The 25,211-nt window shown below is 35.5% G+C and overlaps 2 protein-coding genes across 3 annotated transcripts in view; one reads left to right on the top strand and one right to left on the bottom strand.

Moving 5' to 3' along the window:
- Nucleotides 1–14,595, bottom strand: part of osbpl10a (oxysterol binding protein-like 10a) — a 29,499-nt gene extending 14,904 nt beyond the window's left edge. The window contains exons 1-6 of the mRNA XM_055220259.2: nt 14,144–14,595; nt 7,201–7,376; nt 5,667–5,746; nt 5,466–5,534; nt 4,767–4,958; nt 3,068–3,287 (exon numbers count right to left, since the gene is read on the bottom strand). Coding sequence (XP_055076234.2) covers nt 3,068–3,287; nt 4,767–4,958; nt 5,466–5,534; nt 5,667–5,746; nt 7,201–7,376; nt 14,144–14,364 — 958 coding nt within the window. The 5' untranslated portion in view covers nt 14,365–14,595. The remainder of the gene's footprint in view (nt 1–3,067; nt 3,288–4,766; nt 4,959–5,465; nt 5,535–5,666; nt 5,747–7,200; nt 7,377–14,143) is intronic.
- Nucleotides 14,596–18,871: 4,276 nt separating this feature from the next.
- On the top strand, nt 18,872–23,335 carry tmem42b (transmembrane protein 42b). Of its 2 annotated transcripts, XM_073858650.1 has the most exons (5): nt 18,872–19,156; nt 19,510–19,656; nt 21,026–21,265; nt 22,114–22,688; nt 23,204–23,335. In XM_073858650.1, the coding sequence occupies exons 1-3, from the start codon at nt 18,971–18,973 to the stop codon at nt 21,167–21,169; spliced, it is 477 nt and encodes a 158-aa protein (XP_073714751.1). In that variant the 5' UTR covers nt 18,872–18,970; the 3' UTR covers nt 21,170–21,265; nt 22,114–22,688; nt 23,204–23,335. The 2 variants fall into 2 exon arrangements, with proteins under 2 accessions (XP_073714751.1, XP_055075628.1); XM_055219653.2 differs by having other exon boundaries at nt 21,026–22,688.
- The last annotated feature ends 1,876 nt before the right edge of the window (nt 23,336–25,211 follow it).

The raw sequence follows: 25,211 nt of genomic DNA, 5'->3' as shown, positions 1-25,211 counted from the left end.
TTGCTGGCACACTGAACCACACAATCTGCATACTAGCAAAATGTCATTTTTGTGCAAATTTAAATGAAAAAAGTTCTACACTACACTATATTATTTAGATAAAATAATATTATTTATTATTAGCAGTGCTTCAGCGCACTTGAAAAAGTTGGGTTTTGACGTTGGGGTTTGACATCAGTATGACGTTGGGGTTCCACCTTATCTCTTGAAATGCAGAGATGTTAGTACATAGATGTTCTTAAGCATATCTTAAGAAGTACTAAAGATACATTTTCTTGTATACTACAGTTTTTTTCAGTAGTTTTGGAGCATTTTTTACGCATAATGTGTCCCTTTCTCAGAACAATTTGTACAAACTGCACAACATCATGGATTTCCTGCAAAAGCATGTAACTTGTTCAAAATCCTTAATTCATCTCTCAAAAGTATTTTTTTTTCTGTCAGTAAACATGTCAATGCCTTCAAAATGGCAAGTCCTTATGTTATAGTTCATGAACAAGACAGTCAAAATGATAAGCCATCTTGTCAATATACCAAGTGTACACAATTATGTGAAAGTATTTTCACTTGAAAGCAAATTATCAATTCAGTTCACGCTGCAAAAAATGATTTTCAAGAAAAAAATTCCTTAGTATTTTTGTCTTGTTTTCAGTAATTAAGATGCTTTTTCTCGCTTCATTTTTTTGCAGTGCATTTCCAAAAGACAAAAAATAAAACTATGGAAAACACGCTTACAGTTACAGATTATGACAGAAGGTCAACAATCTTGAATGTCATGATTTATGCAATGAACTAATATCTAAATGTTTTGAGATGTAAGACTATTCAACACCAGACCAGTTGATATTTTGATGATAATTACATGCAATTGAAAATGTAGCAAACAGCAAACAATTGCACATAATCATCTGCATGATCGTACCAAAGCTTTTGCAATTTGCCCAAAACAATGAGAATTTGCTTTTATGTTGTGCACAACTGACTTCATGATGTGGAGGTCGAACAAAGCGTTTGAAAAATGTAATTGTGATCTGAGAAATACTCCAAAGCAACTGTAAAAAACTGCAAGTATAAAATTAGTGCATGAAAATAGCACATTCACTTTTACATTTACTGTAGGTACTTTTTATTCTTTTTCTTATTATTATTTTTATATTTTATGGTTGCATTTTAGTGCACTTTTTTCACCTGGGTTATTTAGTTTGAAGCCAGTTTTTTTTTTTTTTTTATATCTTCATTAATTTTGTCCGTATGGATTCAAGTTTAAATCAAGGATTGACTTCAATAGAATCATGTGCCATTAGTTAACCTCAGCGCTCACAGTGGATCTTATGTTTACAAGATATGGTTTTAAATGAATTTTACTATGGAGAAAATTGAGATTTTACTTCTGGAACCCCGGCCACTGTTTTCGATTAATCTCAGTGCATATGTAAACACTGACATTAGTTATTATTCAAGAAGACTTCATCACACACTTCTCACACAAGTTGCATCATTGAAACTAAATGAATAATCATCTTAAACAACAGTGTTGTCTACACTTAAAAACAAAATATATACCAGGTGATTTCAACATGGTTGGGTAAAAAAGGACATCCTAGAAAATTTGCATATTTGACCCAACCATGGGTTAAAACATCTAAAAAAAACTCCAACACTTCTAAATGTTGTGTGTTAAAATCAGTTTTGTCATGTCAACAAGTTTTAAAGTATCTTTTGCAAAACATCACGTTCCTGAATATGCAAGTACTGATATTCAGATCAATGCAAAAACATGCAGAGAATAGACATGCACAGAGCAAAAGAGATCATTCAAGGCTGCTCATTGTTATAAAAACAAACAGATCGTGCAGACAAGATAAATAAATATTTACCTGATTGATGTTTTCTTCTTGTCTGGATCTGCAAGGTCCCTGTCTGAGCCCCGCCCCTTTAAAACTCCGCCCATTTTAGAACGCCACCCATATCAGAGCCCCGCCCCCTAGAACTTTTTTTATAAAACCACTCACAGTTTAATTCATATGTTGTGGTGTCATAAAGAAACCCAAAAATAAAAATACTGAGACTTTTTTACTCAACTCCATTTCATTTAAACCCTCAACTTTTATTCTTCCATAAACACAAGAAAAGAAAGGATGCATTTTCGTGATTCAACAAAAGTTTAAGGACTTCTTTGAATCATTCAAAAAACAACTCTGTCTTATTTATTCTCAGTTTGAGCTCATTTGAAGTGACAAGACTGAAAGCCCTTTATCCTCCTGTATTGTGCTCCACTTAAAATTGTTTACACGGATAAAAAATAAATGTAAGAAAATAAAGTTTATGAAAGATGAAACCTAAATGACGCTTGTTCACAGAACAGAATTTAAAGCACAACATTTCAAACAAGTGTTTCAGGTTACTTCAGATATTTGAGGGTTTAAAACATCGTCCGCTGGAAGTCCAAAAAGATTTCCAATGATCTTTTTGCTTAGTGAGTGAAAATGAAAAAATCAAAACCCAAAATCTGAAATGAACTAAAAGCAATTCAGGATGTAAAAGTCATTGTGGAGGTGAAGCACCTGAGTCCATGTGAAAGATGATCTGAAATGTTTTTTATTGGATCCACCGGGTCAGCATTGATTGTTAATTCAGGCACCTGTGTGTTTCTTTGGCATCCGACTCATCCAGCATTGAATAAGATCACTTACACACATACACGCCAATAAAACACTCACATGCTTTGAAGGGATTTATTTCATCCCTTCACAATCAAACAATATCCAAAGTGATACAAAAGCAAAACTACAAATGATACAGAAAGACACAGAACTAAAAAAAAACAATTGAAATGAACCGCCGATACAGATGAAGTCCAAACACACAGACAAGAAAACAGAACATGCAAAATAAAAAACAGCCCTTCAACAACATTTATTGCAAACGTTTAGTTGCATCGGCCCGGTTAAATACGGACAGGAGCCACAGTCTACCTCGCCCTGATCTTTGCTGGGATCAGGGTCCGGCGTAACCAAGGGCCCTTCGGGGTCGCCGGGTGTCTTTAGGGTGTCCGTATTGGACTCACCAGAGGGCGGAGCGCGGTCGTACGTCGACTGAATGTTGCTGTTGTGTCCGACGCTCTGTTGTAAGATAGTCAGGCATTCTCCAAGGCAGCTGAGGGTGGCGGCAGACGTGGCTTTCAGCAGAAGAAGATCTTGATCCAGACAGGACACAGATCCTCCTGTGGGTAAAGACTCGATGGACTGAACCAGACTCTTCTGCTGACCTTCGGCCTGATTTATAACCTAAAAAGACACAGACAGAGAGAGAGGGTGTCCATCAAATACTCCAGAAAAACAATCAGACAGTATTTTAAAGACGCTGTTAGTCATTTCTGTGCTATTAGTTATTCACCGTCTTAAGTAAATAAAGCCTGTTAAAACACACACACACAAACAATTTAATTTTCTAAGTAATGTGTTGGCACAGATACACAACAAATAACCCACCAGAGCTGAAACGGACACACTTTATATATGGGCCGATCTTAGGGGTGCCACAATACACCGGCAAAAAAACACAATGATCAATATTGTGTTAATACTACACATGATAATATCGTAAATAATTTAGCAGCCATTTAAAATTTTGCATTAAAATCCACAATGTCGTCTTGTCTTTTGAGTACAATTCATTGGCCAAAAAACTGAAAAAAAATTGCTGAATTAAAAAGTATTTATAAGTCAGAATGCACACCGTCTTATTTTGAGCTAGATGCAAAAGAAAATATAAATTACGAAATTGAGGTTTTCATAAAAATAAGTACATCAAACATGCGTCTCCATCCACATGACATTTTGGTTTGGGTTTTAAAACATGTAGAAATTAGAAAATAAAGTGCAGGACTTGCTTGATGTTAAGAGTTATTAAGAGAGATAAGACATGAAAATGTTTTTCCTCGTGCTGACTGACAGATCTGAAGCATCCACAGACGCGTTTTATAAATATCTGATGTGTAAGATTATATTAGATCCTTGCATTACAGCAGATCTTAAAGCTGTCTGTCTCAATGTCAATCAAACAATAAAAGGAAGAAAAAGTTGAACATATATTTTTCCTAAAGTGTTGTTTTTAACTTTGTGTGTGTTAAATCTATTAGTTTTATTACAGTGATTTTAAGGTATGGATACAGTAATTCTGCTTTTGAACCCTCACATTTTGTCTCTGTCATTATGTGTCAGATTCCAACAAATCATACATCATGAAGGTTTTTTATTTCTGTAAATTTTCTCATTACGGCTCATTTTGCCAGCACAGGTCACATATTGTTATAATGGTAACTGTGTAGTGAAAGTCTGCTATTGTGACCGTCCTAATCTGAATGTGACAAAAGCTCACTTTGTGGATCCCCTTAAAGGTAGAAGATTAAATTCTTAAAGTTCTGTATATGCTGCATTCTGATGCACGTTCAGAGAAAAATTTGGTAAAAAGACTTTTGCAAATAAGAAAATACAAGGTATAGGACATAGTTTTATTCAAATATTTTGATATCAAAACACAAATCAGAAAGTGATTGTTTCTCTCATAAAGTCCAATGTGTATCAAAGATATTTCACCTCTCGCAGGTGTGTCAGACACTTACATTTATGCATGTAGCAGACACTTTTATCCAAACTGAATTAAGTTATAGATTTTATCAATATGTGTGAATCAAACCCATGACCTTGGCACTGTTAACAGAAAGCTCTCTACCAGATGAACTACAGGTTTATCCTACACCTCACCTCTCTGACCTCCTGGAGGCGCTGTGGATACTGGTTTTTGGCATGACGGGCAGCTGCAGGCGACTTGTGGTGTGTGATGGTAATGATGTTGCTGGAAGCCCCGTGATGAGGCAGATGTCTCTGAGATGCAGGTGAGGAAGATGGAGGAAGATGAGGAAGAGGAGAAAAACTCTGTGCTCGACCAGATGAAGCCTGAGAGAGAGAGAGAGAGAGAGAGTTACACACACGCGCACACACACGTACACACAGGAGGGTTTAAATCTCTCTCAGGTGGGCTGAACCGACTTTGACAGTGAGCGTAGGTGCTAAAGCAAACCAAGCCAAGCACCATCCCGCATGTCTGAAATCTGGCCAAGATACACAACAAACAACACATTACAGACTAGAGAAAATATAAATGGGATATGTGTCACACAATGATGCAGTTTGAAGGTGAACTGCTAACACATCAAACTAAATACAGCAAACAGGATTTCTAGGTTTCAAAAATGCATTTCTGTAAGCACAACTTCATTTCAAGCTCATGTCATCAGTGCGTTCTAGCAAAAGTTTCTATTTAAGGAAATCCTGTATGTTATTGCAATGCAGCATTACTATATATATCAGTGGATTGGACTGTAACTTATAAGCACCAGAATACTTTATTATAAACACACACAATATTTTAGGTCTTTAAGTGAGTTTGTGTGTGTTTTCTACCTGTGTGTCCAGTGTGTTTTGAGTTCGGTCCACACACAGATGCTCCTCACAATCCTTCAGTTTCCTCAACTGTAAATAACAAGCCGACCAATCAGATTACACCGATTCAATGACAACTCAAACCACATTATTCAGACACTCACAAAACCCTGTTTTCAAGTATCTCCAGTAGATTCGGTCATATATGAAGTGGGTTTGTACCTTGGCACTGCTGTCAGAATGGCGTCTGCTACAGGCCTGTATCTGTGTCATCCACACATGCTGCTCTGTGCTATCCACCGCTGGACAGAGAAATTATGACAGATTCATGTAAACACACATAACACTTACAAAAATGAACTCTTACAACCCTTACATGGTTTTACTACAGTTCAAACCAACAATATAGTTACCACAATATAACCATGGTATTGCCACAAAATGTGGTTAATTTTCATAAAGAGAGAAAAGATTAGATCTGTCAAAAGATTAATTGCAATGAATTGCATACAAAATAAAACTTTGTGTTTGCATAATATATTTGGGTGTGTATTGTGTATAATTGATATGTATATTTAACTAATTCACAGTCATTGACAAGATGTCTTGTCATTGAAAACATTTGCATAAAAAAGTGTTACTGATGAGGTTTTGGGGTTATTTGTAATATGGCGATTATCCACTAGATATTAATTTATTAAAAAACTAAGCAAAATATTTTTTATTAATTTTACACTGCGTTTATGTTTTGATAATCGTTCTAAATCTGATTTCTAACAAAATTCCTTTACAAAAATGCAATTATTTAAGCTTTTTTTTGCAAAAAATATAATTTTTGAAGAAAATACTCATATTTAAGAGTTTATAGGCAGAGAAAAAAAATATAGATAGAATGAAACAGTTTTCCCTATTTTGTTTGTTTGTTTGTTTGTTTGTTTGTTTGTTTGTTTGTTTGTTTGTTTGTTTGAAAGCAGACAGTCTGTTCTTTTATTTGATATAATTTTATGTTTATATAGTTTTAGAAGAAAGTTTTTTGTTTTTGAAACTTTTGTGAAAATCACAAAAAATGCTTGCGGGCATCTTTTCAAAAAAAGGCTGGTGGGAATGAAATAAATACACACATACATACATATAGAATTATGAAAATTTTTATGTGTGTGTGTGTGTGTGTGCGCGCGTGCGTGCGTGCGTGCGTGCTTGCGTGCTTGCGTGCGTGCATGTGTGTGTGTGATATTCAAAGTGTTAAGGAAGTTATACCCAGTGAAACAAAATGTTTATGTATATGTTTCTTCCGCTCACAATTAGTTTTCTCCATCTGGCTCAACATTACACTACCAAACATGTAGTATATATATAATTACCAGTGCTGGAAACTTTGGGTCTTATTCACAAATACAAAAAATACAAATCATTTATTCTTACATGCACATAATCGATAAAAAAAGATTAAACACTTTGGATTTACAAAAAACTTTGTTCTTGCATGCAAAGCATACAGATGAATGATGGTATCTGGTTTTACACACAGTTGGTGAATGAGAATCAGATTATATTATATATTATATTATAAAGCATGTTTTGCATGCTGTCTGAGAGGAGAGCTCTGAGCTTTGGAATTTTAAGTAACTCCCCACCACCACCACCACCACCACCACCACTGAAATGGATACCAGCCAAGAGTGGAGGAGGGATGCTCTAAATAATAAACATGAACTATTTAATATATTCTGATGTGAGTCCGAAACCGAAAACACACCTCTGAGTTTAAAGAGCTCTCCATTGGCTGAGCTGACGATGAACATATGAGGTGCTTCATCACTCGACGTTACAGATGCACCAATCAGAGGGAGTGAACCTCTGGGCTTCTGACTCCGCCCCTGTTCATTCACAAAATACTGCAGCTGACCCAACTCAGGATCTAACACGAAATACCTGGACACACAGAAAGAAGAGAGAGAGAGAGAAAGAGAAAGAGAGAGAGAGAGAGAGAGAAAGAGAGAGATTAAATCTAGAGAATCATCAGCTATATCACAATATGATAAACCACAATAGTAATAAATTATGATGATGATGTCATCACCGGATCATAACTGTTAAACTAGCAGTCAACATTGAAGTGCTTCATTATACAGCAGTGCAGATTTACTTTCTATTTTTGTCACACTGCAGATACTCTTGCTGAAATCATTTCAATTTCAAAAGAAAATCATACAGAAATGCACTGAAGACTTCAGATAAAAGCTTTGCTGAATACTTCAATGTAAATGTAAATAACACACACACACGTAATGCATTTGCTTTACCAGAAGCACAGATAACGGCATACAGTAAGAACACACATAAATTAAGTTTATTGTTGCATTTTAAAAAATATGAAAAAGAAACAGAAGCCCTCAGATGTTTCATCATCACCTCACACTTTAACCAGGTAAACCATTGTTTAATCGGTTACTGACTCTTTCACTAAGCTTGTTGAAATCTATTCTTGGATGGTTTCTAATAAGGCAGCATTGTAGGCAGTGGCGGCTCGTGACTTCTCTTCCAAGGAGGCACGAATGCAAAACTCATAAAAACATGCATGTAGATGTGTTCTGTGCATCATGTGAATCTATGTGCATAGCGTGTAATATCAAAATACGTGCCTGCTACACACAATTCGTAAGGGTTTATGATAAAAGAGACGCTTAGATACTCGCTTAATCTCATGTGTAATAGTCGTGTTAAGTTTGTGTCTTGTGTGACGTGAGCGTTTCTTTTATCATGAACCTTTTTGATGCGTATGCAGCAGGCACATTTGTTGACATGACACATGATGCAGAAAGGTTCCTGTGACACCCTGAACACATATTTTGAAGGCATCAGCCCCACTGTGCAAGGCACCTCACATTATTTTGGAGTCTCCTATTTATCTGTAAACTCTATCACAGGTTAACTCTTTCACCGCCATTGACAAATTAACTCGTCAATTAAGAGAAAACGCTTCCCTGCCAATTATGAATTTTTCCCACTTTGTAGATGTGAGCAAAATGTGCTGTTTTGGGTGTGTGTCCCTTTAAATGCAAATGAGTTGATCTCTGCACCAAATGTCAGTGCTGTGTTTGGATATTGCAGATTAAGGGGTGGTATTATTATAATAAGATCCCCTTCTGACATCACAAGGGGAGCCAGACCTTTTTTCACATGCTTGCAGAGAATGATTTACCAAAACTGGGGCCCTAGTCCACACGGACACGGGTATTTTTATAACCATGACTTAAATTTTTACGCGCTTTGCCATTCGTCCACGAAAACGCAGTATCAGGGCACTGAACCTGAAAATTTTTGAAAACCCCTGCCAGGGTGAGGATTTTAAGAAACGCTGGTTGCAGTGTTGTCGTGTAGACAGTAATACCAGGGTTTTGCCTTATAGGACGTCAGAGTGTGCGCTGTTATCCGCTGTGTTTGACGTCAGATTGTGCACCATATGACTCTCCCCTTCTTCTGTGCGTCATGTTGTTATCCTACCGGAACCGGTAATAACTTTTTGTTAGGCTTCTGATTGGCTTTACGATTTGGGTTATATCGCCGCCTGCTGGTGTGGCATGCTCTTGACAGCGATTGATTATGTGTTTTTGCTTTTTCACGTGGACGGAGATTTCATTTAGTTACTGGGTTGATCTTTATCACATTTTCTAGATTGATAGAAGCACTGGGGACCCAATTATTTAAACATGGAAAGTCAGATTTTCATGATATCAAAATTAAACGCAGTGTCTGTTTACACTAAGTGCAAATAGTGCCCCTTGTTGGAAAACGATGTTTACATTAGCTCCGCCCACCAATGTCTGGTTGGACTAAAGTTTAAAGCGTAACTAAACCCCAGGTCAGAGCGTGACTCCACCCACTGGCAATATTGCAATATTAAAGTATAGATAGCGTCTAATTACTATTTACACTGGTGTAGAATAGATATTGCTATTGTAACCTACTGTAAACAGCATATTGCTAGTAAGAAAATAAACTATTGTAAGGGTTGGCAGTGCTCCGACATAGGGTGCAGACCCACTTTCGGCGACTCAAGTTCCTTTGCCAATCCCGTATCTCTCTCTCCACCATATGATTTCCTGTCCTCTCCTATTATTTATCTAATAAAGGCAAAAAGGGCTCAAAAACAGAACAAAATATAGCCTATTGTCATTTAGTGAAAAATAGCCAAAATTAAATGTGCAGCCTAGTAGGGCTGCCTAACGATTAGTCACAACTAATCGTTTGCAGAATAAAAGTTTTTGTGGGTGTTCTGTGTAAAATAATTATGTATAATACAAACACACACTTAGAAATATTTGCAAATATTATAATATATACAAAAGAAATATTTGCATATCTATATACATTTTTTTTATTTCATTTATTTTTTTATTTATATATAATTTATATTATATATAAATATAAATATGTATTATATAAATATATTTCTTCTTTAAATTCTACATCCATGTGTATGTATTTATTTATACATAATTATTATGCACAGAACTCCCACAAAAACTTTTATTCTGCAAACGATTAGTCGCAACCTACACTGTAAAAACTATTACTATTATCTACTCAATATTTTTGGTGAAGCATTTTTACACTTAAAAAAATTTAGTAAATTTGAAAGCTATGAAATCGATTAGATTTCAGTAATTACATTAATTTCCTATCACAAATTAAATTGAGTAGATGGAATCAAAAATATAAAAGCAAATCAATAAAAAATCCCAGTGAAGTCTACTAAAAAATTGAGTTGATATCATAAAAAATGTTACTTAGATGTAGATGAAAATTTTGTGAATATTATTTAACTAAAATAAATTATTTTTATTTACTTAATGTTATACATTTATTTCATACTGAACCATCAATTATCAATGATAAACAAAGCAATTTGTATATGTTGTTTTATTGAAAATGGCATACATTGTACATGTTACAAAAACAATCAGCTAAATAAACTCTGAGAGGTCTCTCAAATTCACAGCATGCAGAATCCACACCTCTTGAACCCAGACAGGTGGACCACCAGCACTTGTACCTGCAACAAAGATAACTTTATTTAAACGGCTGTCCGCTGTGACTCTGGACGCTGCCACAGAGTGCCACTTAGTTTAACATTACAATAACATATTTGTCTCAAATCTGTAACGATTAACAAAGGCTACGAATGCATATTTTATATCTGGAAGTAAACTTTGTCTGACTAAACTCGCGCTATTTAATGCGAACGTCCGGTGTGGTATCAGAAACTGCGAGTTGTCCTACACGAGACGCAACGCATCTCCACCGGTGTGCGAGACCCTTCACACAAAAAAGGAAAATAAAGCATAGGCATATGGAGTCGAGAGATAATTAATATAAATGTATATAAGCGTGTGAGCTCTGTTAAGCTCTGTTGTGTTCCGCTTCCACGTGAAAGGTCTAATAAATCCGGGTGGAGCGAAACTGAGGACCGGATTTCGGATCGCCTGACTATCAGCCAGTACAGATTTACACGTGTTTGTCTACACAACCACTTTATGCAGTAATAAAACGATCAGAAATTATTATTTTACACACATTTCAAGTGGCACAGCTGTATTAATACTTTGGTGACCTGAATAAATACGTAAAATAAAAATATTAATGATTAATCTACCAGTATGTGCACAGAAAGCTGTTATTGTACCCAGTTTACAGTATGGCTCCGAAAGTATTCAGATAAATACACAAACAAGTTGTTTACGCAAGGACACATCAAATATTTCATTAAAAACAAGTGTAAATATTAATAAACTCAACACTTACCAGGATTTTTGAGGAGTTTTGAGGTTGTTTGTCTTCCTGCAAGAGGCGCTGTTTCTTCTGCTGCTGATTAAAAAACCGTTGGCTTTGTGATTTTTAAATTTACATCTGATTTAATGATTTTTTTTGCCTACATTTACTCAAATAATACAATGTAATAATGTTTCACCAAAAATATTCAGTAAATCATAGTTAAAGTTATGCATGAAATTTACTTTTTTTTTTGTTGATGTTAAATACCTATGTTAACTTGAAATGAGCAATTATAATAGTTTTGAAAGCTGAAATATATAAGTGTGACATTCTCAAATATATTGATTCAAATTTACAACAAATATTAAGAATATCTATAAGAAATAATCTGTTAGTTAAATACTTATTTTATTTGATGTATACAACTAAATAATATCTGTACATTTTACACACAAATATATGTTTATTTTTTAGTCATTAATTTTGGTTTGTCTAACTCAAAAAATCAACTTAGTGACATAAAGAGATTTTATTAAGTTATTTTAATAATTTATTTTTGTGATATTTACAAAGCCACTGAATTATTTTTTACAGTGTAGGCTTTGAAAAATGTACAAAAAGTAACTCTCAAAGACTTTGTATTCACTGTAAAATACACTCGAGTACTCAAGTTTCTCGGCTGGACGCTTGCCTCTTTAGATCTCTGTAGTCTTTAGGCATCAATGGCTTGAGAATGAGCTCAGACCCGAGTACATGTGATCATATTTACAAAATCTGAATCTTCTGCCCCAGATGAGCTCACAGTATGAAACGAGAGTTTATTCACGTCTGTGTTCCAGTTAACACAAACACGCAGAGACAGGCAGGTGAAATCTACAGGCGTGACTCACAGCAATATCTGTAAATCATTTACTTTTAGTCAACAGAGGCTCCACAAAATAATAAAGTTGGTGAATCACCTGTGTGTGTGAGCTTTGAGGACACTTCTTTACAGTTTTGTCAAGAAATACACCAAATCATTTGTAATCAGAATTACACCTAATGACACTGAAAGAGAGACCCCAAATCTTATCTACGAGGGAAAATATCATTAGGGGCGGAGCTCTTTTAAACCTATAGTAAACAACCATAGCAACTGCTTATCAAGACCTAGCAACCATCCAGAACACCCTAGCAACCACATATACCAATGCACTAAAAACACCTTACCTGCTACAAACGCAAGCACTGTGATATTGGAAACCATGGAGGTTTTATGGTGACATCAGCTTTGTTTCCTGTCGATGTTTATCTTTATTATTGACACACATAGCAAAGCAAAAACCTAAAACTCTTCTGAAAACTGAGGGATAAAAGTGTCATGACATAAATATGTCAGAATTCATCGCCCACCGCATCAATTCACCTGAGAGATTCAGTCGCTGCTGGCTTCCCATTAAAAATACTTTATAATTTGTTTATATAATAATGTTCATCCACATTTTATTATGATAACAACAACACACTAAACCTAAGTGAGAAATGCTGTGAGAAAGCTTCAGGTCATCCATCGAGAGGAATTAAGTCACACAAAAATCTCCTGTAATCTGAGAAACACCAAGAGTCGAGTTACATTTCTGTTCTCCAGGGTAATGTTTAAAAGAGTTAACCTTTGTTAAAGTAACCAGATTTCATTTAACCTGACTGAAAACAAGGTCATGAGAGGCAGACATCCATACAGTAACTTTTTGTTTTAAGTTTCATACATTTGTTTCCCACTGGAAAATGTTCATGCTAATGTGTGCGAATTAACAAAAGTGTTAACAGAAACATAACAAATGATCTCAAAACAACTCTGTTGTTTCTCAAAAATTAAAATTAAAGTTTAGGAGAAACAAAGTTGATACTATTAAATCAGTCAAAGCTGACATCAAAGCGAAAAGTGTCCTGAGCTTTAAAAGAGTAACATTTGAAATAAAACTCATAATAACCACATCTGATCATTTCACAGTAACATAACAGACAATAAAAGTGAGAGAGCTTTCCATCCTGTTCAAATAATGAAGTCATTTAGAGCAGTGGTTTTCAAACTGGGGGCCGCGAGATGGTGCTAGGGGGGCCCCAGTTTTATGACATTTTATAAAATACATTCATCATGAATTCTGTGTAATTAAACCTAAAAAATAATAATCCAACTAACCAACAGCACTACTAGGTATAATTTTATATTTTTTGTCTAATTAAAATATTACATTTTAAAACTGTTTTTGTCATAAATTTTATTTCGGGGGGCCGCGAAAAAATGCACTGTACACAAGGGGGGCCGCACGCTGAAAAAGTTTGGGAACCAATGATTTAGAGAAACATCTGATCTAAAGATGTGATACAATCCATCTGACCACGTGAAACTTTATAAGCTGTAGTTATTATTTTTTATGAATATCATACAGCTCTTGTGTAGTAAGCAACATGTCTGAATAACTTGTGTTTCATTATTAATTTAATTAAATAACCCAATGACTTTGGTTTCAAATAGATGAATAAACAACGAAATGTTTTAAGCATTGCTCTGCTTCAGTTTAGATGTAAACACACAGACATGAGGAGAATCAAGATATGAGTAAGAAACAGGAAGTGCAACACTTTAGCAATAATGGACTTCTGGAAACTTCATTACATCAAAGATAAGAACACACATCAAATAATCTCTGACTGATGTGTATGAGTATTGTGGCTTAGCCTACACAAGTATGGGCATGTGAAAATATAAAATGTGCATAAAATACAAATAAAAACATAACAGTTAATACTAGATAGTAAAGAATACTTTAGTACAGAGTAACAATTACCATAATACACTACAGTATACTGTCATTTCTTTAGTAAAGTATTAACACATAAAACAGTTTATTCGGATGAATCTGAAGTGGACTCGGTGTCGGTACCTGTTCTGCCAGCCCTGGATGAGATTGGTGTATTTGCTGAGCACTCCCTCTATCACGCGCTTCTGTCCGAGTCGCGGAGACGCGCAGTTCCCCGCCGAAACGCGACCGGGACCCGGAGACCCGAGCGAGGCCGAGCCCGTCCGACCCGCGACGCGAGCTTTAGCGGCGGGCTGCGACGAACACGGGGTCTTCTCCATCGCGTCGTGCGTCTTTAACCGCATCTAAATCATCATCTCAGATGCGCTGCAATGCGTTTCCATCGCACCGCGCGCTCGCGTTCGTCTTTCCGGTGCCATTGCGCGTCTCTGCTCCTCCAGCGGTTTTCTGCTGGAAATCTCAGACCCTCCCTCCTCCAACCCGGATATTACAAAGACATCTGAGCGCGTCTGAGCTCCGCGCGGGCTGAAAGACGCGTGCGCGACGCGCTGCCTCCCATCCAAAGGCTGATTCACCAAATTTTTTCTGAAACGCGCACACACACACGCGCACACACTGTAACTCTACTCTACACTCTTGTGAAATGGGTCTGAATAGCACCAGATGAGGCTCGTTAGCTCAGCAGAACAATTTACAAGGTTTATAAAGAACATTATTCTTTACTACCATAAGAGGAACCATTTTTTGTTTGTTTGTTTCTCAGTTTTGTGGGGAAAAAACAGTTTTTGGCAAGAAATAATCAAGAAAGATTTTGGAAGTTGAGTAGGCTACATTGCATTATGGGATATTGCAACACAGTGTTCTCTGGTTGTATCCTGCACATTTTGGCAAATGTTGTAGGTTAACAGTTGTCCATGCATACAGAAAATTCATATACCATGCACATTACACATAAGAGCTTTAACACTGAGTTTACATGACCATATCATCTTTAAAGATAAATGAATTTGGCAAAGATATAACTCTAATTTACCCCTATAGGACTAATGGATAGAGAAGATGTATAGATGCTGCAGTGAAGTAATCAACAGTTTATGTTATGATGGTTAATAGTTAAGATGGGCATGTTCATCTTGAAATGCTTTTCATTCCTCCTACATGAAATAAAATCATAAAATATATTGAACCTGGATTGTGAGTCACAGATAAAGATTTTTTGATACAAAGGATTGACGCACCAAAATAAATCATTATAAAAGAAGAAAGGGTGCGGTGTAAAGAGAAAATTAACTGATGAAGCCCGACTGAAGTCCATTGGCTGTACTCACCACTTGGTTGTTTTTCCTAGCATTGCTAGAATTGATCTTGTTTAACTGTAAGTCTGTGGTTCTTGCTGAGGTTTACCGCAGTGTCAGTGTAGTTTACTGTCAGGACAGCAACACATCAGCAAAGAAACCTTTTCTTCAGATGGTGAGATCTGGACGAGCAGTAAAGCACACATTATTCTGTCAGGATTGTGAGAATCGGGAGAAATGTTTTGGCATTCACATATAAAAAAGTCTTGACTGTTCAAACATTGATTTATCCATCTATCCATCGGCTGAAGACACACATGTTTGCATACATCACCGAAAGAAACACACAACTTGTCTGTCTTCAGAAACTTTATAATGAACTCGGTATGTTCTTCAAACTTACAAAATGGAAAAACGTTTACAAAAAGCCAATTATCTTCTTAGCCAGGCAGAAAATGTGACCTATGATGTCCTTTAGTCAGATCTGTCTGTTGTTCATGGAAAGATCTTTCACAGGAAAGTGAAGCTTTTGAATCATTTCTCAATCGTTGTCTCCTTTCATTGTGTAACGGTGCTAATGAGAGAATAAAAAGAGTGCCGTGACCTCTGGAGAGATCTGAGGAGGAACATCAGAGTTTCTTAATGAGCCGAAGACCTGACGTCTCTGTCCTCCATGCTTTGGAAATAACATGGTAATAAGGTCATGTTTTAATCTAAAAGTTTAGAAACACTTGACTGAAATGTTTCTCAAAGAGTTTCATTTGTACAGTGCGGTTGAAATGACTTTTGTAGACAAAAATATAATTGTAATAAAAATATAATATATATAAAATATAATAATCTTCACAGTTCTACTGAACACTTTCATTGAAAATGATGTAACCTGAAAGCATCCTCAGGTTTTTAAGCATTTCTGGTCTGACTTCAGGACATGCAGCCGTGAACGATCTGACCTCACGACACTTAACAGAGGTAAACCATTAATAACCAACCCTTCGGTTCAAGGAAACAGAAGAGGAAGTACAAATATCTGGCAGAAAGGATTTCCCATCATGAGGAACTAACACTGAAACAACAACAACACGAATCGTTCCACACAGAAAGAAAAAGATGCTGTGCTGACAATATGATGTGGTGGGTAGTTACCAGGTATGCAGTTGCTAGGGTATTTGTTCACTAGCCCAGGTTAAACACATCCACCACACAATCCAGTGTTGGGGTAATGCATTACAAGTAACGTGCATTACGTAATAATATGACTTTCCTGAAGTAACGAGTAAAGTAACGCATTACTTTATAAATATACACATTAATATGTGAGTTACTTTTTTAAAAAAGTAATGGGAGTTACTTTTCAGTTTAGTTAATTAATTAACTTTAAAAATAAAATAATGCACTGAATTAAACTTAACATATTAACATAGAATTACGCACTATGTGCGTCTGAGCGGGAACAGAAACTGAGATGGTAGGCCAGAGCTTCAAATTTTTGCGACGGAAACATGCAATTTCTGAATGCAGAACTTTTCAGTCATAAAAACATCTGCAAGGCCTGAAAGAGATCAAGCCTCAGCCAAGTAAGAAAAAGTAATGCAAAAGTAACATAAGCATTACTTTCCATGAAAAGTAACTAAGTAACGCAATGCATTACTTTAAAAGTAACTTTCCCAAACACTGCCCATGTCTCTATGATTTCTATAAAAACAAACATTTAAAGGGGATAGTTCACCCAAAAATGAAAATGTGGTCCTCATTTACTCACTCTCATGTTGTATCACACATGCATTCTTTGTTGCGACTATATCACGTATGAACCAACGTGAAAATGTCACGTTTTGCCGCGTTTGAGCGTGAGCATGTCACGCTTTTCTGTTTGTGTCACGGTCACTTATTGGTTACTCAAATTCTTTGTCCTATTTTCAAAGCATTGTCGCTTCGGTTTAGGGTTTGATTTGGTGCTTGTGTTATATGTCACTTTAAGTATTTGTCACTTTAAGTATTGGTTTATAAAAAAAAAAGATACAATACTTATTCTTTTATATTTTCTAAACTTCAACTAATTGTCGCCTGACGTTGGGGTTAGAGTTTGTTTAGGTAAGGATGTCATTTTATGTAAATCTAACCCTAAACCGAAGCGACAGTGGTAAGAAATTAGGACAAAAAAGTTGAGTAACCAATACGTGACAGTGACACAAACAGAAAAGCGTGACATGCTCATGCTCAAACGCGGCAAAACGTGACATTTTCACGTTGGTCCATACGTAATATAGTCACGTAATTTCGTGATATTGGGTTATGAATATTTTTTAAGAAATATTTGTAACCAAACCGTTTGTGAGCCCCTTTCCCTTCCATAGTAGAAAAAGGAATACTATGAATGTGAATGGGACTCATGAATGGTTAGGTAAGGTTTCAACATTCCTCAAAATATCTTCCTTTGTTTATCAGAACAAAGAAATTTACAAAGAGTGAGTAAATGATGACTGAATTTTCATTTTTGGGTGAACTCTCTATAAGATTCTAATATGACTTTAGTATGGTTACAATAGACAATAGAATAAACATTGAAAGTAATAAATGTCTTTATCAGCCAATAAATGTGTCTGATATCATATATTTATAAATCCTGCATTACAGTTTTTTCTAATTGCTCACACACAATTTCTAAAACTATGGCTCCATTTCTCTACACACAATACCACCAAATATGCACACAAAATGCAAATCGACACACATCTCTTGCAAAATGTACAAACAGTGGGGGAAGTAGCGACACCTGCTGGACTTACAGCTACATAACATCATAAATATTCACGTCGTGTAGTATCTGATGTTTGTTAACATAAGTGCATAATATAATAAAGTTTTTTTAAATTAAGATAAGACTGCAGACATGTCTAAAGTGATAACTTCTTTACACTAAACATTTTTGAATACATTGGCAAAAAAGATATAAAGTTGTACAAAGCGTGACAAGGACCCTTAAGCCCATATGGCAAAAACAATACATTTCTCTGGCCAAAAATATGGAATATATGCCAAACACATTTTGTAGAAAGTGAAGCCTAAGTAAATATATATTTTGAATTTGAAAATATGTTGTTTTAACCTTCATATATCAACATATATTTCAAAATGTATTTCATGAGCAAGCAAATACTTTTCTAATTTTACAACCCATATGGCAATAATTTTATTATTAGCCGTAATATATTTTAAATATATGCTAAAAGTTCATTTTATAAAGTATATTTTTTTAGTTAATATATTTTAACCTATTAAAACCTGTTGTTTTTAAAAGTTTTGTAACATAAACAAAGTTTTTTCTTCCAATGCGACGTGAATATAAATATATGGAGGGCTAAATATATATTTTAAATGCTTCATAACTAACAACTTCTCTGTGGACTCAAGAAAGATGCTTGTGACGTACAAATTCATTTTTAACCCTACATCACGAGACGATGGTGACTTTTATGTGACATTTTCAGTAACTTGTCCGTGGACTACTCTTCCCAGAATGCATCTGATCAGGTGATGATGCTGATGGTGTTTTCATTGGCGTGACAGCATCACGGTGGCGCAGCATCCACACACACACGCGCGCGCGCACCCACCCAGACAGAAATGTGAGTTGTTGAGTTGATGTAGTGAGATGATCGTCATGTTTCCCGGTGTCGTCTATGCACTGCTGGCCGGGTTCCTCGGTGCCGTGGCGAGCTCGTCCGCCAAACTGTCTCTCGGTACCGATTATCTGAAGGGCGTGTGTGAGACGGGTCTGCGGACGTGGGGCGAGCAGAGGAGATTCACACAAGACAACGAGACCACCGCCTGTGACTGGGTGAGTTTGAATTATTGATGGGCCGGGTTCAGATGATGGATCACTGGACGGACGCGTTCAGATTCAATGTCAATGTCTTAAAATAATACAGCGCGTCTGCTGGGAGATGATGATGCTGATGCTGCGGTTACGTCACAGACACGTATGACCTTCAAGCCTGAGCGCACGTGTCATCTTACTCTCGTGCACATTAATGTTCTGTATTCATTGATTATTAATTCATTTATACATAACAACTGTTTAAATCCTATTATAACGCATAATGTCTTTGAATATTGTAGAGTAGCAGTGAATAAATTGCAAATTAATTTGGTCTCTCTCTCTCTCTCTCTCTCTCTCTCTCTCTCTCATAGTTACACATCCCACTCAGACTGTTGTGTGGAGGTCTGTTGTTCACCTGTAATGCTGTGATGTGGACATTCCTGGCAAAGGCTCTGCGTAGCTCCTGTTCATCTACCCACACCACTGTGACCACAACGGCATCCAACTTCATCTCATCTGTAAGTAAACACATTACACATTATTGTATAGAAAGGAGTTCATTTAAAGGGCCAGTGTGCGTTTTTAAGTGGCATCTACCGATTAGATAAAGGGATCATAGCATGAAAATCTGTCTTTTTTCATGTTTAAGTGCCATTATTGGGTCCCCGGTGCTTCTATCAACCTAGAAAATGTGATAAAGCTCAACCAAGTGACTTCGTTTTGGTAAACCATTCTCTGCAAGCATGTGAAAAAAATACGTCATTCAGATTTTGCCTGATTTGTGACAAAGCAAGTTGAAATACAATAAAATCCCTTCATCTGCACTATCCAACCACCGCACTGCCATTTAGTGCAGAGAGAAAGAGATAGCACAAATAACAAACCACCATCATTGCAATTGTGTTTGCATTTCATCAGCTCATTTGCATTTTAAAGGACACCCAAAAACAGCACATTTTTGCTCAGACCTACAAAATGGCAATTTTAAAATGTTATAATAAGTTATCTGCGGGGTATTTTGAACTAAAACTTCACATACACACTGGGGACACAAAATACTTATTTTACATCTTATAAAAATTCATAATATTTAATATAATATATAAATTCCTTTAAATTCGCAATATGGAGATTTTCACCACTAGAGGTCGCTGTTACACAGGTATTTAAAACAGATGCATCTCTGGATTTACAAATTCTTGAAAACTATTAAAATAATGTAAGTACACAACTGTATTAAATACATCACACTGTGCTAGTGTTATATATATATATATATATATATATATATATATATATATATATATATTTTTTTAATTATTATTATTTTTTTTTGTGGTTTTAATAGACCAGGGTGCAAATAACCGGCTGGTGTTTTTAAATAAATTAGTTCCCCCCACCCTAAATGTTATGAAAAATACATGAGGTAAGTGGAAAAATATTTCCATAAATGTAAATGGGCTGCGAAAAAACAAAATTTACTCATTTTAAAATAGAACTAAAACACTACATATACACCTTAAAAGAAATAAGAAATAACAAAGCAAAAAAGACCTTACCTTAATTTGTTATACTCTGTACATATATCAATGCGAATGTCTTTTTTATTTTAATTTCTGTATTTGTCTATCATTATATTTGTTATATTTGATATATGTATTTGATACTCTGTTCGCTGTTTAGAATATTGGATTAATAAAAAAAGTATTTTAAAAATATTTTACATACAACAAAGAGTTTGCAAAAAATTTTATACAAATAGATGTTCACAAACCTCAGGAGGTACGAATTAGGCAATGATTGTGTTATTGACAGTTATTTAAAAAAAACACGCATGCATAGATAAATACATTTAGTAATTTGCTTTGTTTTGTGTTTTTTCATCAGGCATTTCTGGGGCAGCTAATATTTGGAGAGACCCACATTGCTCTGTGGTGGGTGGGCATTTCACTAACTCTCTCTGGTCTTCTGGTGCTACATCACAATTCTCCACATCTTACTCGATCGCACGCCAACAAGAGAGACGACTGATGCAAACATGTCAACAGATGACACAATGCCTGTAGAGGAGCGTTTATCAGATTAATAGTCCGATGGATTTTATAAACATATCAGATATCACTCCAGGTAATAGTAGCATTAACCATAACAACATTATTTAACTTACTGAACTGTTTGAGTCAGATTCAGGTTTTTAAAGTGTTTTAGTTCAATGCACCAAAGTTGCTCGATATATTTAAGGTTACATTTAAAGATTGAGAGTTCTGTATCACACATGTAAAAAATCTCATCTCATGCCAAAGACAAATATATTGAATCAACTGGTGCAGTCAAATAAATCAGAGGAATCTCATAAAGACTTTATGTCTCATATTTCAGCCCAACATCAAAGAAATTATATTTTGCATAAAAATAGTCTATTTTAGCATCATTAAAATGTACAATGAAGCACATTAACATGCATTCTTGTCATGCAAAAAATTATCTTATCACTGCAATGCATGTTTCACTATAATGTGCTTAATAGTCAAATAATGTCAATGCAAGGAATGCATTAATGCTGCAAAATGTAAACATATAGGGGTGGTTTCTCAGACAGGTTTTAGATTATTTTGGGACATTTAAGTCGTTTTACAAACAAACTTGAGAAAAAGCATTACAGGTGTGCATCTTAAGACAAAAAAATGACAGTGATATATTTTAAGATGTCAGTGCAAGGTGTTTTTAAATTCAAGTAGCTCAAACATGCATTTTAGTCTGGGACTAGGATACACCCTGTCTGGGAATCTGCCCCTTAGTCTTGATTTTGGGTTAAAATATTCGACCGGGTGAGATTTCAGAAAGACAACAAATTATTTATTTGAACAATATCAGTTTTTTATCTAAAGCAAGTCATTATCGATTTGACAAGAAATTTGATTAACGTATAGAAATGAAATCTAAATATTTAGTCTGGCTATTTTGATGTTTTATAGCCTTCATGACATCACTTCCTGTCACTTGTGCCTGAGTTTCCCCCGAGCAGAAATGAGAAAACATCACATAGACTCATGAACTGAATGTTCTTCAACACTGTGATCTGTGTGTGTTTGTATTTGTGTGGAGGGAGACGGCGCAATAATAACAACAAACCTCTCCAACTGTTGCAATATCACATGAGACGATGCTTTTTCAGATATATCTCTCATATCTTATGCATGCAGGCATCAAGTGATGTGATATGAGACACTTTCTGTAGCTGTATGACTGAACACAAACCAAAATCTCTTCTTCAGCCTCTTCTACAGACGCGAGATGTTAGATAAAAACTGCTTGTATCATCTTAAAGTCAACATTTAATTCTGTAACTAGACACACACACACAAATAAGAGATTCAATAAGAGAAATGTGGGTGTCCAAAATGACCCTATTTGGGTGGGAGCAAAAACGCGCTGTTTCAGAAAACGCTTCATTGTCAATGACAAGTTTTTCCGGCAATCTGTAATACCGCTATTATCCACCAGGTGGCTCTTACCCAACTTATAAAACCCAGTATAAATATTCCTTTAGGTCAGTGCTTCTCAATTATTTTCTGTCACGCCCCCCTAGGAAGAAGAAAACATTTCGCACCCCCCAACTCTCCGCCGCGACTGTAAATAGTTTAATTTGTCTATAAAATGACACATCTGCAAAACATTGTATCCTTATTAACATTAAAGAAAACACAAAAATAGAAATATCGATCAACTTACAACAAAGAATAACTTTATTAACATTGTTTTTTAGTCCGTAACAAAAAAGACTTAAAATGCATCAATTTGCCTAAAAAAACAATCCTTAATTAAAGTATAATATTTTTTGACCATTTGATACTGAAAAATTAAATTAAATATAATCAATAAATGATAATAAAAAAATAAGCGGCTTATCAGCGTGATTGGGGTGTAATGTCTTTAAGTGACGGTGCAAAAAAAATCACTTCCTGAAAAAGTATTTTCCCCCGGGGTCTTGCGCGCCCCCCCCTGGTGTCGCTTCAAGCCCCCCCCTGGGGGTCCCGCCCCACTATTTGAGAAGCACTGCCTTAGGTCAAACAGTTAAAACTCTTGTGTGTTTTGAGGATCGCTCTGCATCTGATCTCTATCAAAAGTCCTTGCAATTATCTCTATAAAATTTGGTATTTTTAAAGAAACCTATTCGTATTTGAGAGGTGATAAAAACAAATAAAGGTGTAGGATGAAACTTTTTTTTATTTGAGAGCAGAGGGTCTGTTCATTAATATGATATATTGTATGTTTATATAGTTAAAGAAGATTTTTTTTGGAAGATATTAAACATTTTTAGAAATCATAAAAAATGCTGCCGCTGGCTGGCAACTTTTTTTAAATGCTGGTGGGGAAAGAGTTAAATGCAAATGAGCTAAAGCTCCTCAATTACAAACAGTGCTTTCAGTTCAAATAGATCTGATTAATACAGTCTGAGACAATAGTCTCTAGTGCTAAGAGTACAACTCGCTAAAGGTGGAAACTATAGTAATGCAGGACTGGAAGTGGGCGGGGCTTCATCAGTGTGACCTCACATTGATAAGATAATCAAAACGGCACACTCTTAAAGTGGCTGGGTTAATATTGGACAGAACACATGCTGGGTTAAAAATGACCCAGTGTTGGGTTGTTGTTATGCAACTATGGGGTATAATAACCCAGCAGTTGGATTAAAGCATCCCATCACTGGGTCAGTGTGTTCTGTCCAATATTAACCCATTATGGGTCAAAAATCACCTAGCCACTTTTGGAGTGCATGTCTAATGAGACTGCTTTGGTTTAATGGGGATTAAAACACAAGGAACTGGTGGATTTTTCTCATCATAGGGTGATTTATGACATTATGTCCAAACACCTTATAAAAGTGGATTTTGCATAATAGGTGCCTTTTAACAGTAATAATGTGGACTTTAAAATGGTCAGGCAGGTACCTGTCTATTGCTGGTATGTGGTGGTTTACCAGCTTTACCAACATGATCTAGCAGGTTGATCTCATCTAAACTTAGACCAGCCATGCAGGACCATAACAGCAGTTAAAAGCTATTAAAGAGTTAAAGGAAGTGTCTGTCTTTATGGAGAAGGCTGAAGGATGAGATCATGATGTTTTTATTTGTTTACTTACTGTGACTTCTTGTTCTTCCTGTGTTCTGCTGGGTCTCCACTTGAATCAATACTGTAGTTGCATGAACTCAAGAGACTCGTAGAGCAGCTAAACGGTAGATCTTGTGAAATAAATGGACTAACATGCGTCGCATGAAAGTGTACACACATAATGCAAAACACTTCCTGAATCTATTGTATTGTGTCATTGTTAAGTCCCAGGCAATGTGAAGTTCATCCTGCTGTGTTTTTATTATGATAAACACATTATATCCAAATACAGATTCTCATAAGGGCGTATCTGACAATGAATATCAAAAGCATTGTTATAAAAAATAACCAATGTGTAATAAAACTACACACTGTATGACATGTTCACTTTCCTATTGCCGTTATCAATTTATGATCATTATTGGTTGATGTAGAATGATGTTAAAGTTCAATTCTTCATTTTAATCCAACAAATAATACTTAAATATGGATGCATTCAATGTAGCAGTAGACAACAAAAGCATTCAAAGTGAATCATGACCACATTTCATTTTATTCTGCATTGTGTAAAATAAAAATCATTGTTGAATCACATTTAAATATTAGTTATTTGTCATTTATAATAGCATTCCTTCAGTCATTATCAGTTAGAAATGCTTCAATAATGAGGGACCAAATGAATAGATTATGATACAGACATTCAAATCTTGGCTTTAATCTGGTTGTGTTTAATAAAGCAAATAAATGGATGTCAAGGCTGATGTAAGATCGCTAACATCACAATTCATTAATCATCTGTTTATTAAAAACACTGAGATTTTAGTAGAAAACTACATTAATACATTTTAAATAGTGTTTAAACATATTTTCTTATAAGTTTGGACAAATTAAAGCTTTGTAAACTCATCCTAATAAAAATAATACTGCAGTAATAATTCATTAAAGTATACACTCACCTAAA

The sequence above is a fragment of the Misgurnus anguillicaudatus genome, chromosome 20, assembly GCF_027580225.2.
Source record: "Misgurnus anguillicaudatus chromosome 20, ASM2758022v2, whole genome shotgun sequence".
Lineage (NCBI taxonomy): Eukaryota > Metazoa > Chordata > Actinopteri > Cypriniformes > Cobitidae > Misgurnus > Misgurnus anguillicaudatus.
The sequence above is the reverse complement of the archived record's forward strand: the minus strand, read 5'-3'. Positions and strand labels throughout refer to the sequence as shown.

Excerpts from the sequence above, each read along its gene's own strand:
- tmem42b (XM_073858650.1), top strand. The coding sequence starts at position 18,971 with ATGATCGTCATGTTTCCCGGTGTCGTCTATGCACTGCTGGCCGGGTTC. Across the intron at positions 19,157-19,509 it reads AGACCACCGCCTGTGACTGG|TTACACATCCCACTCAGACT; the intron begins GTGAGTTTGAAT and ends TCTCTCTCATAG. Across the intron at positions 19,657-21,025 it reads CATCCAACTTCATCTCATCT|GCATTTCTGGGGCAGCTAAT; the intron begins GTAAGTAAACAC and ends TTTTTTCATCAG.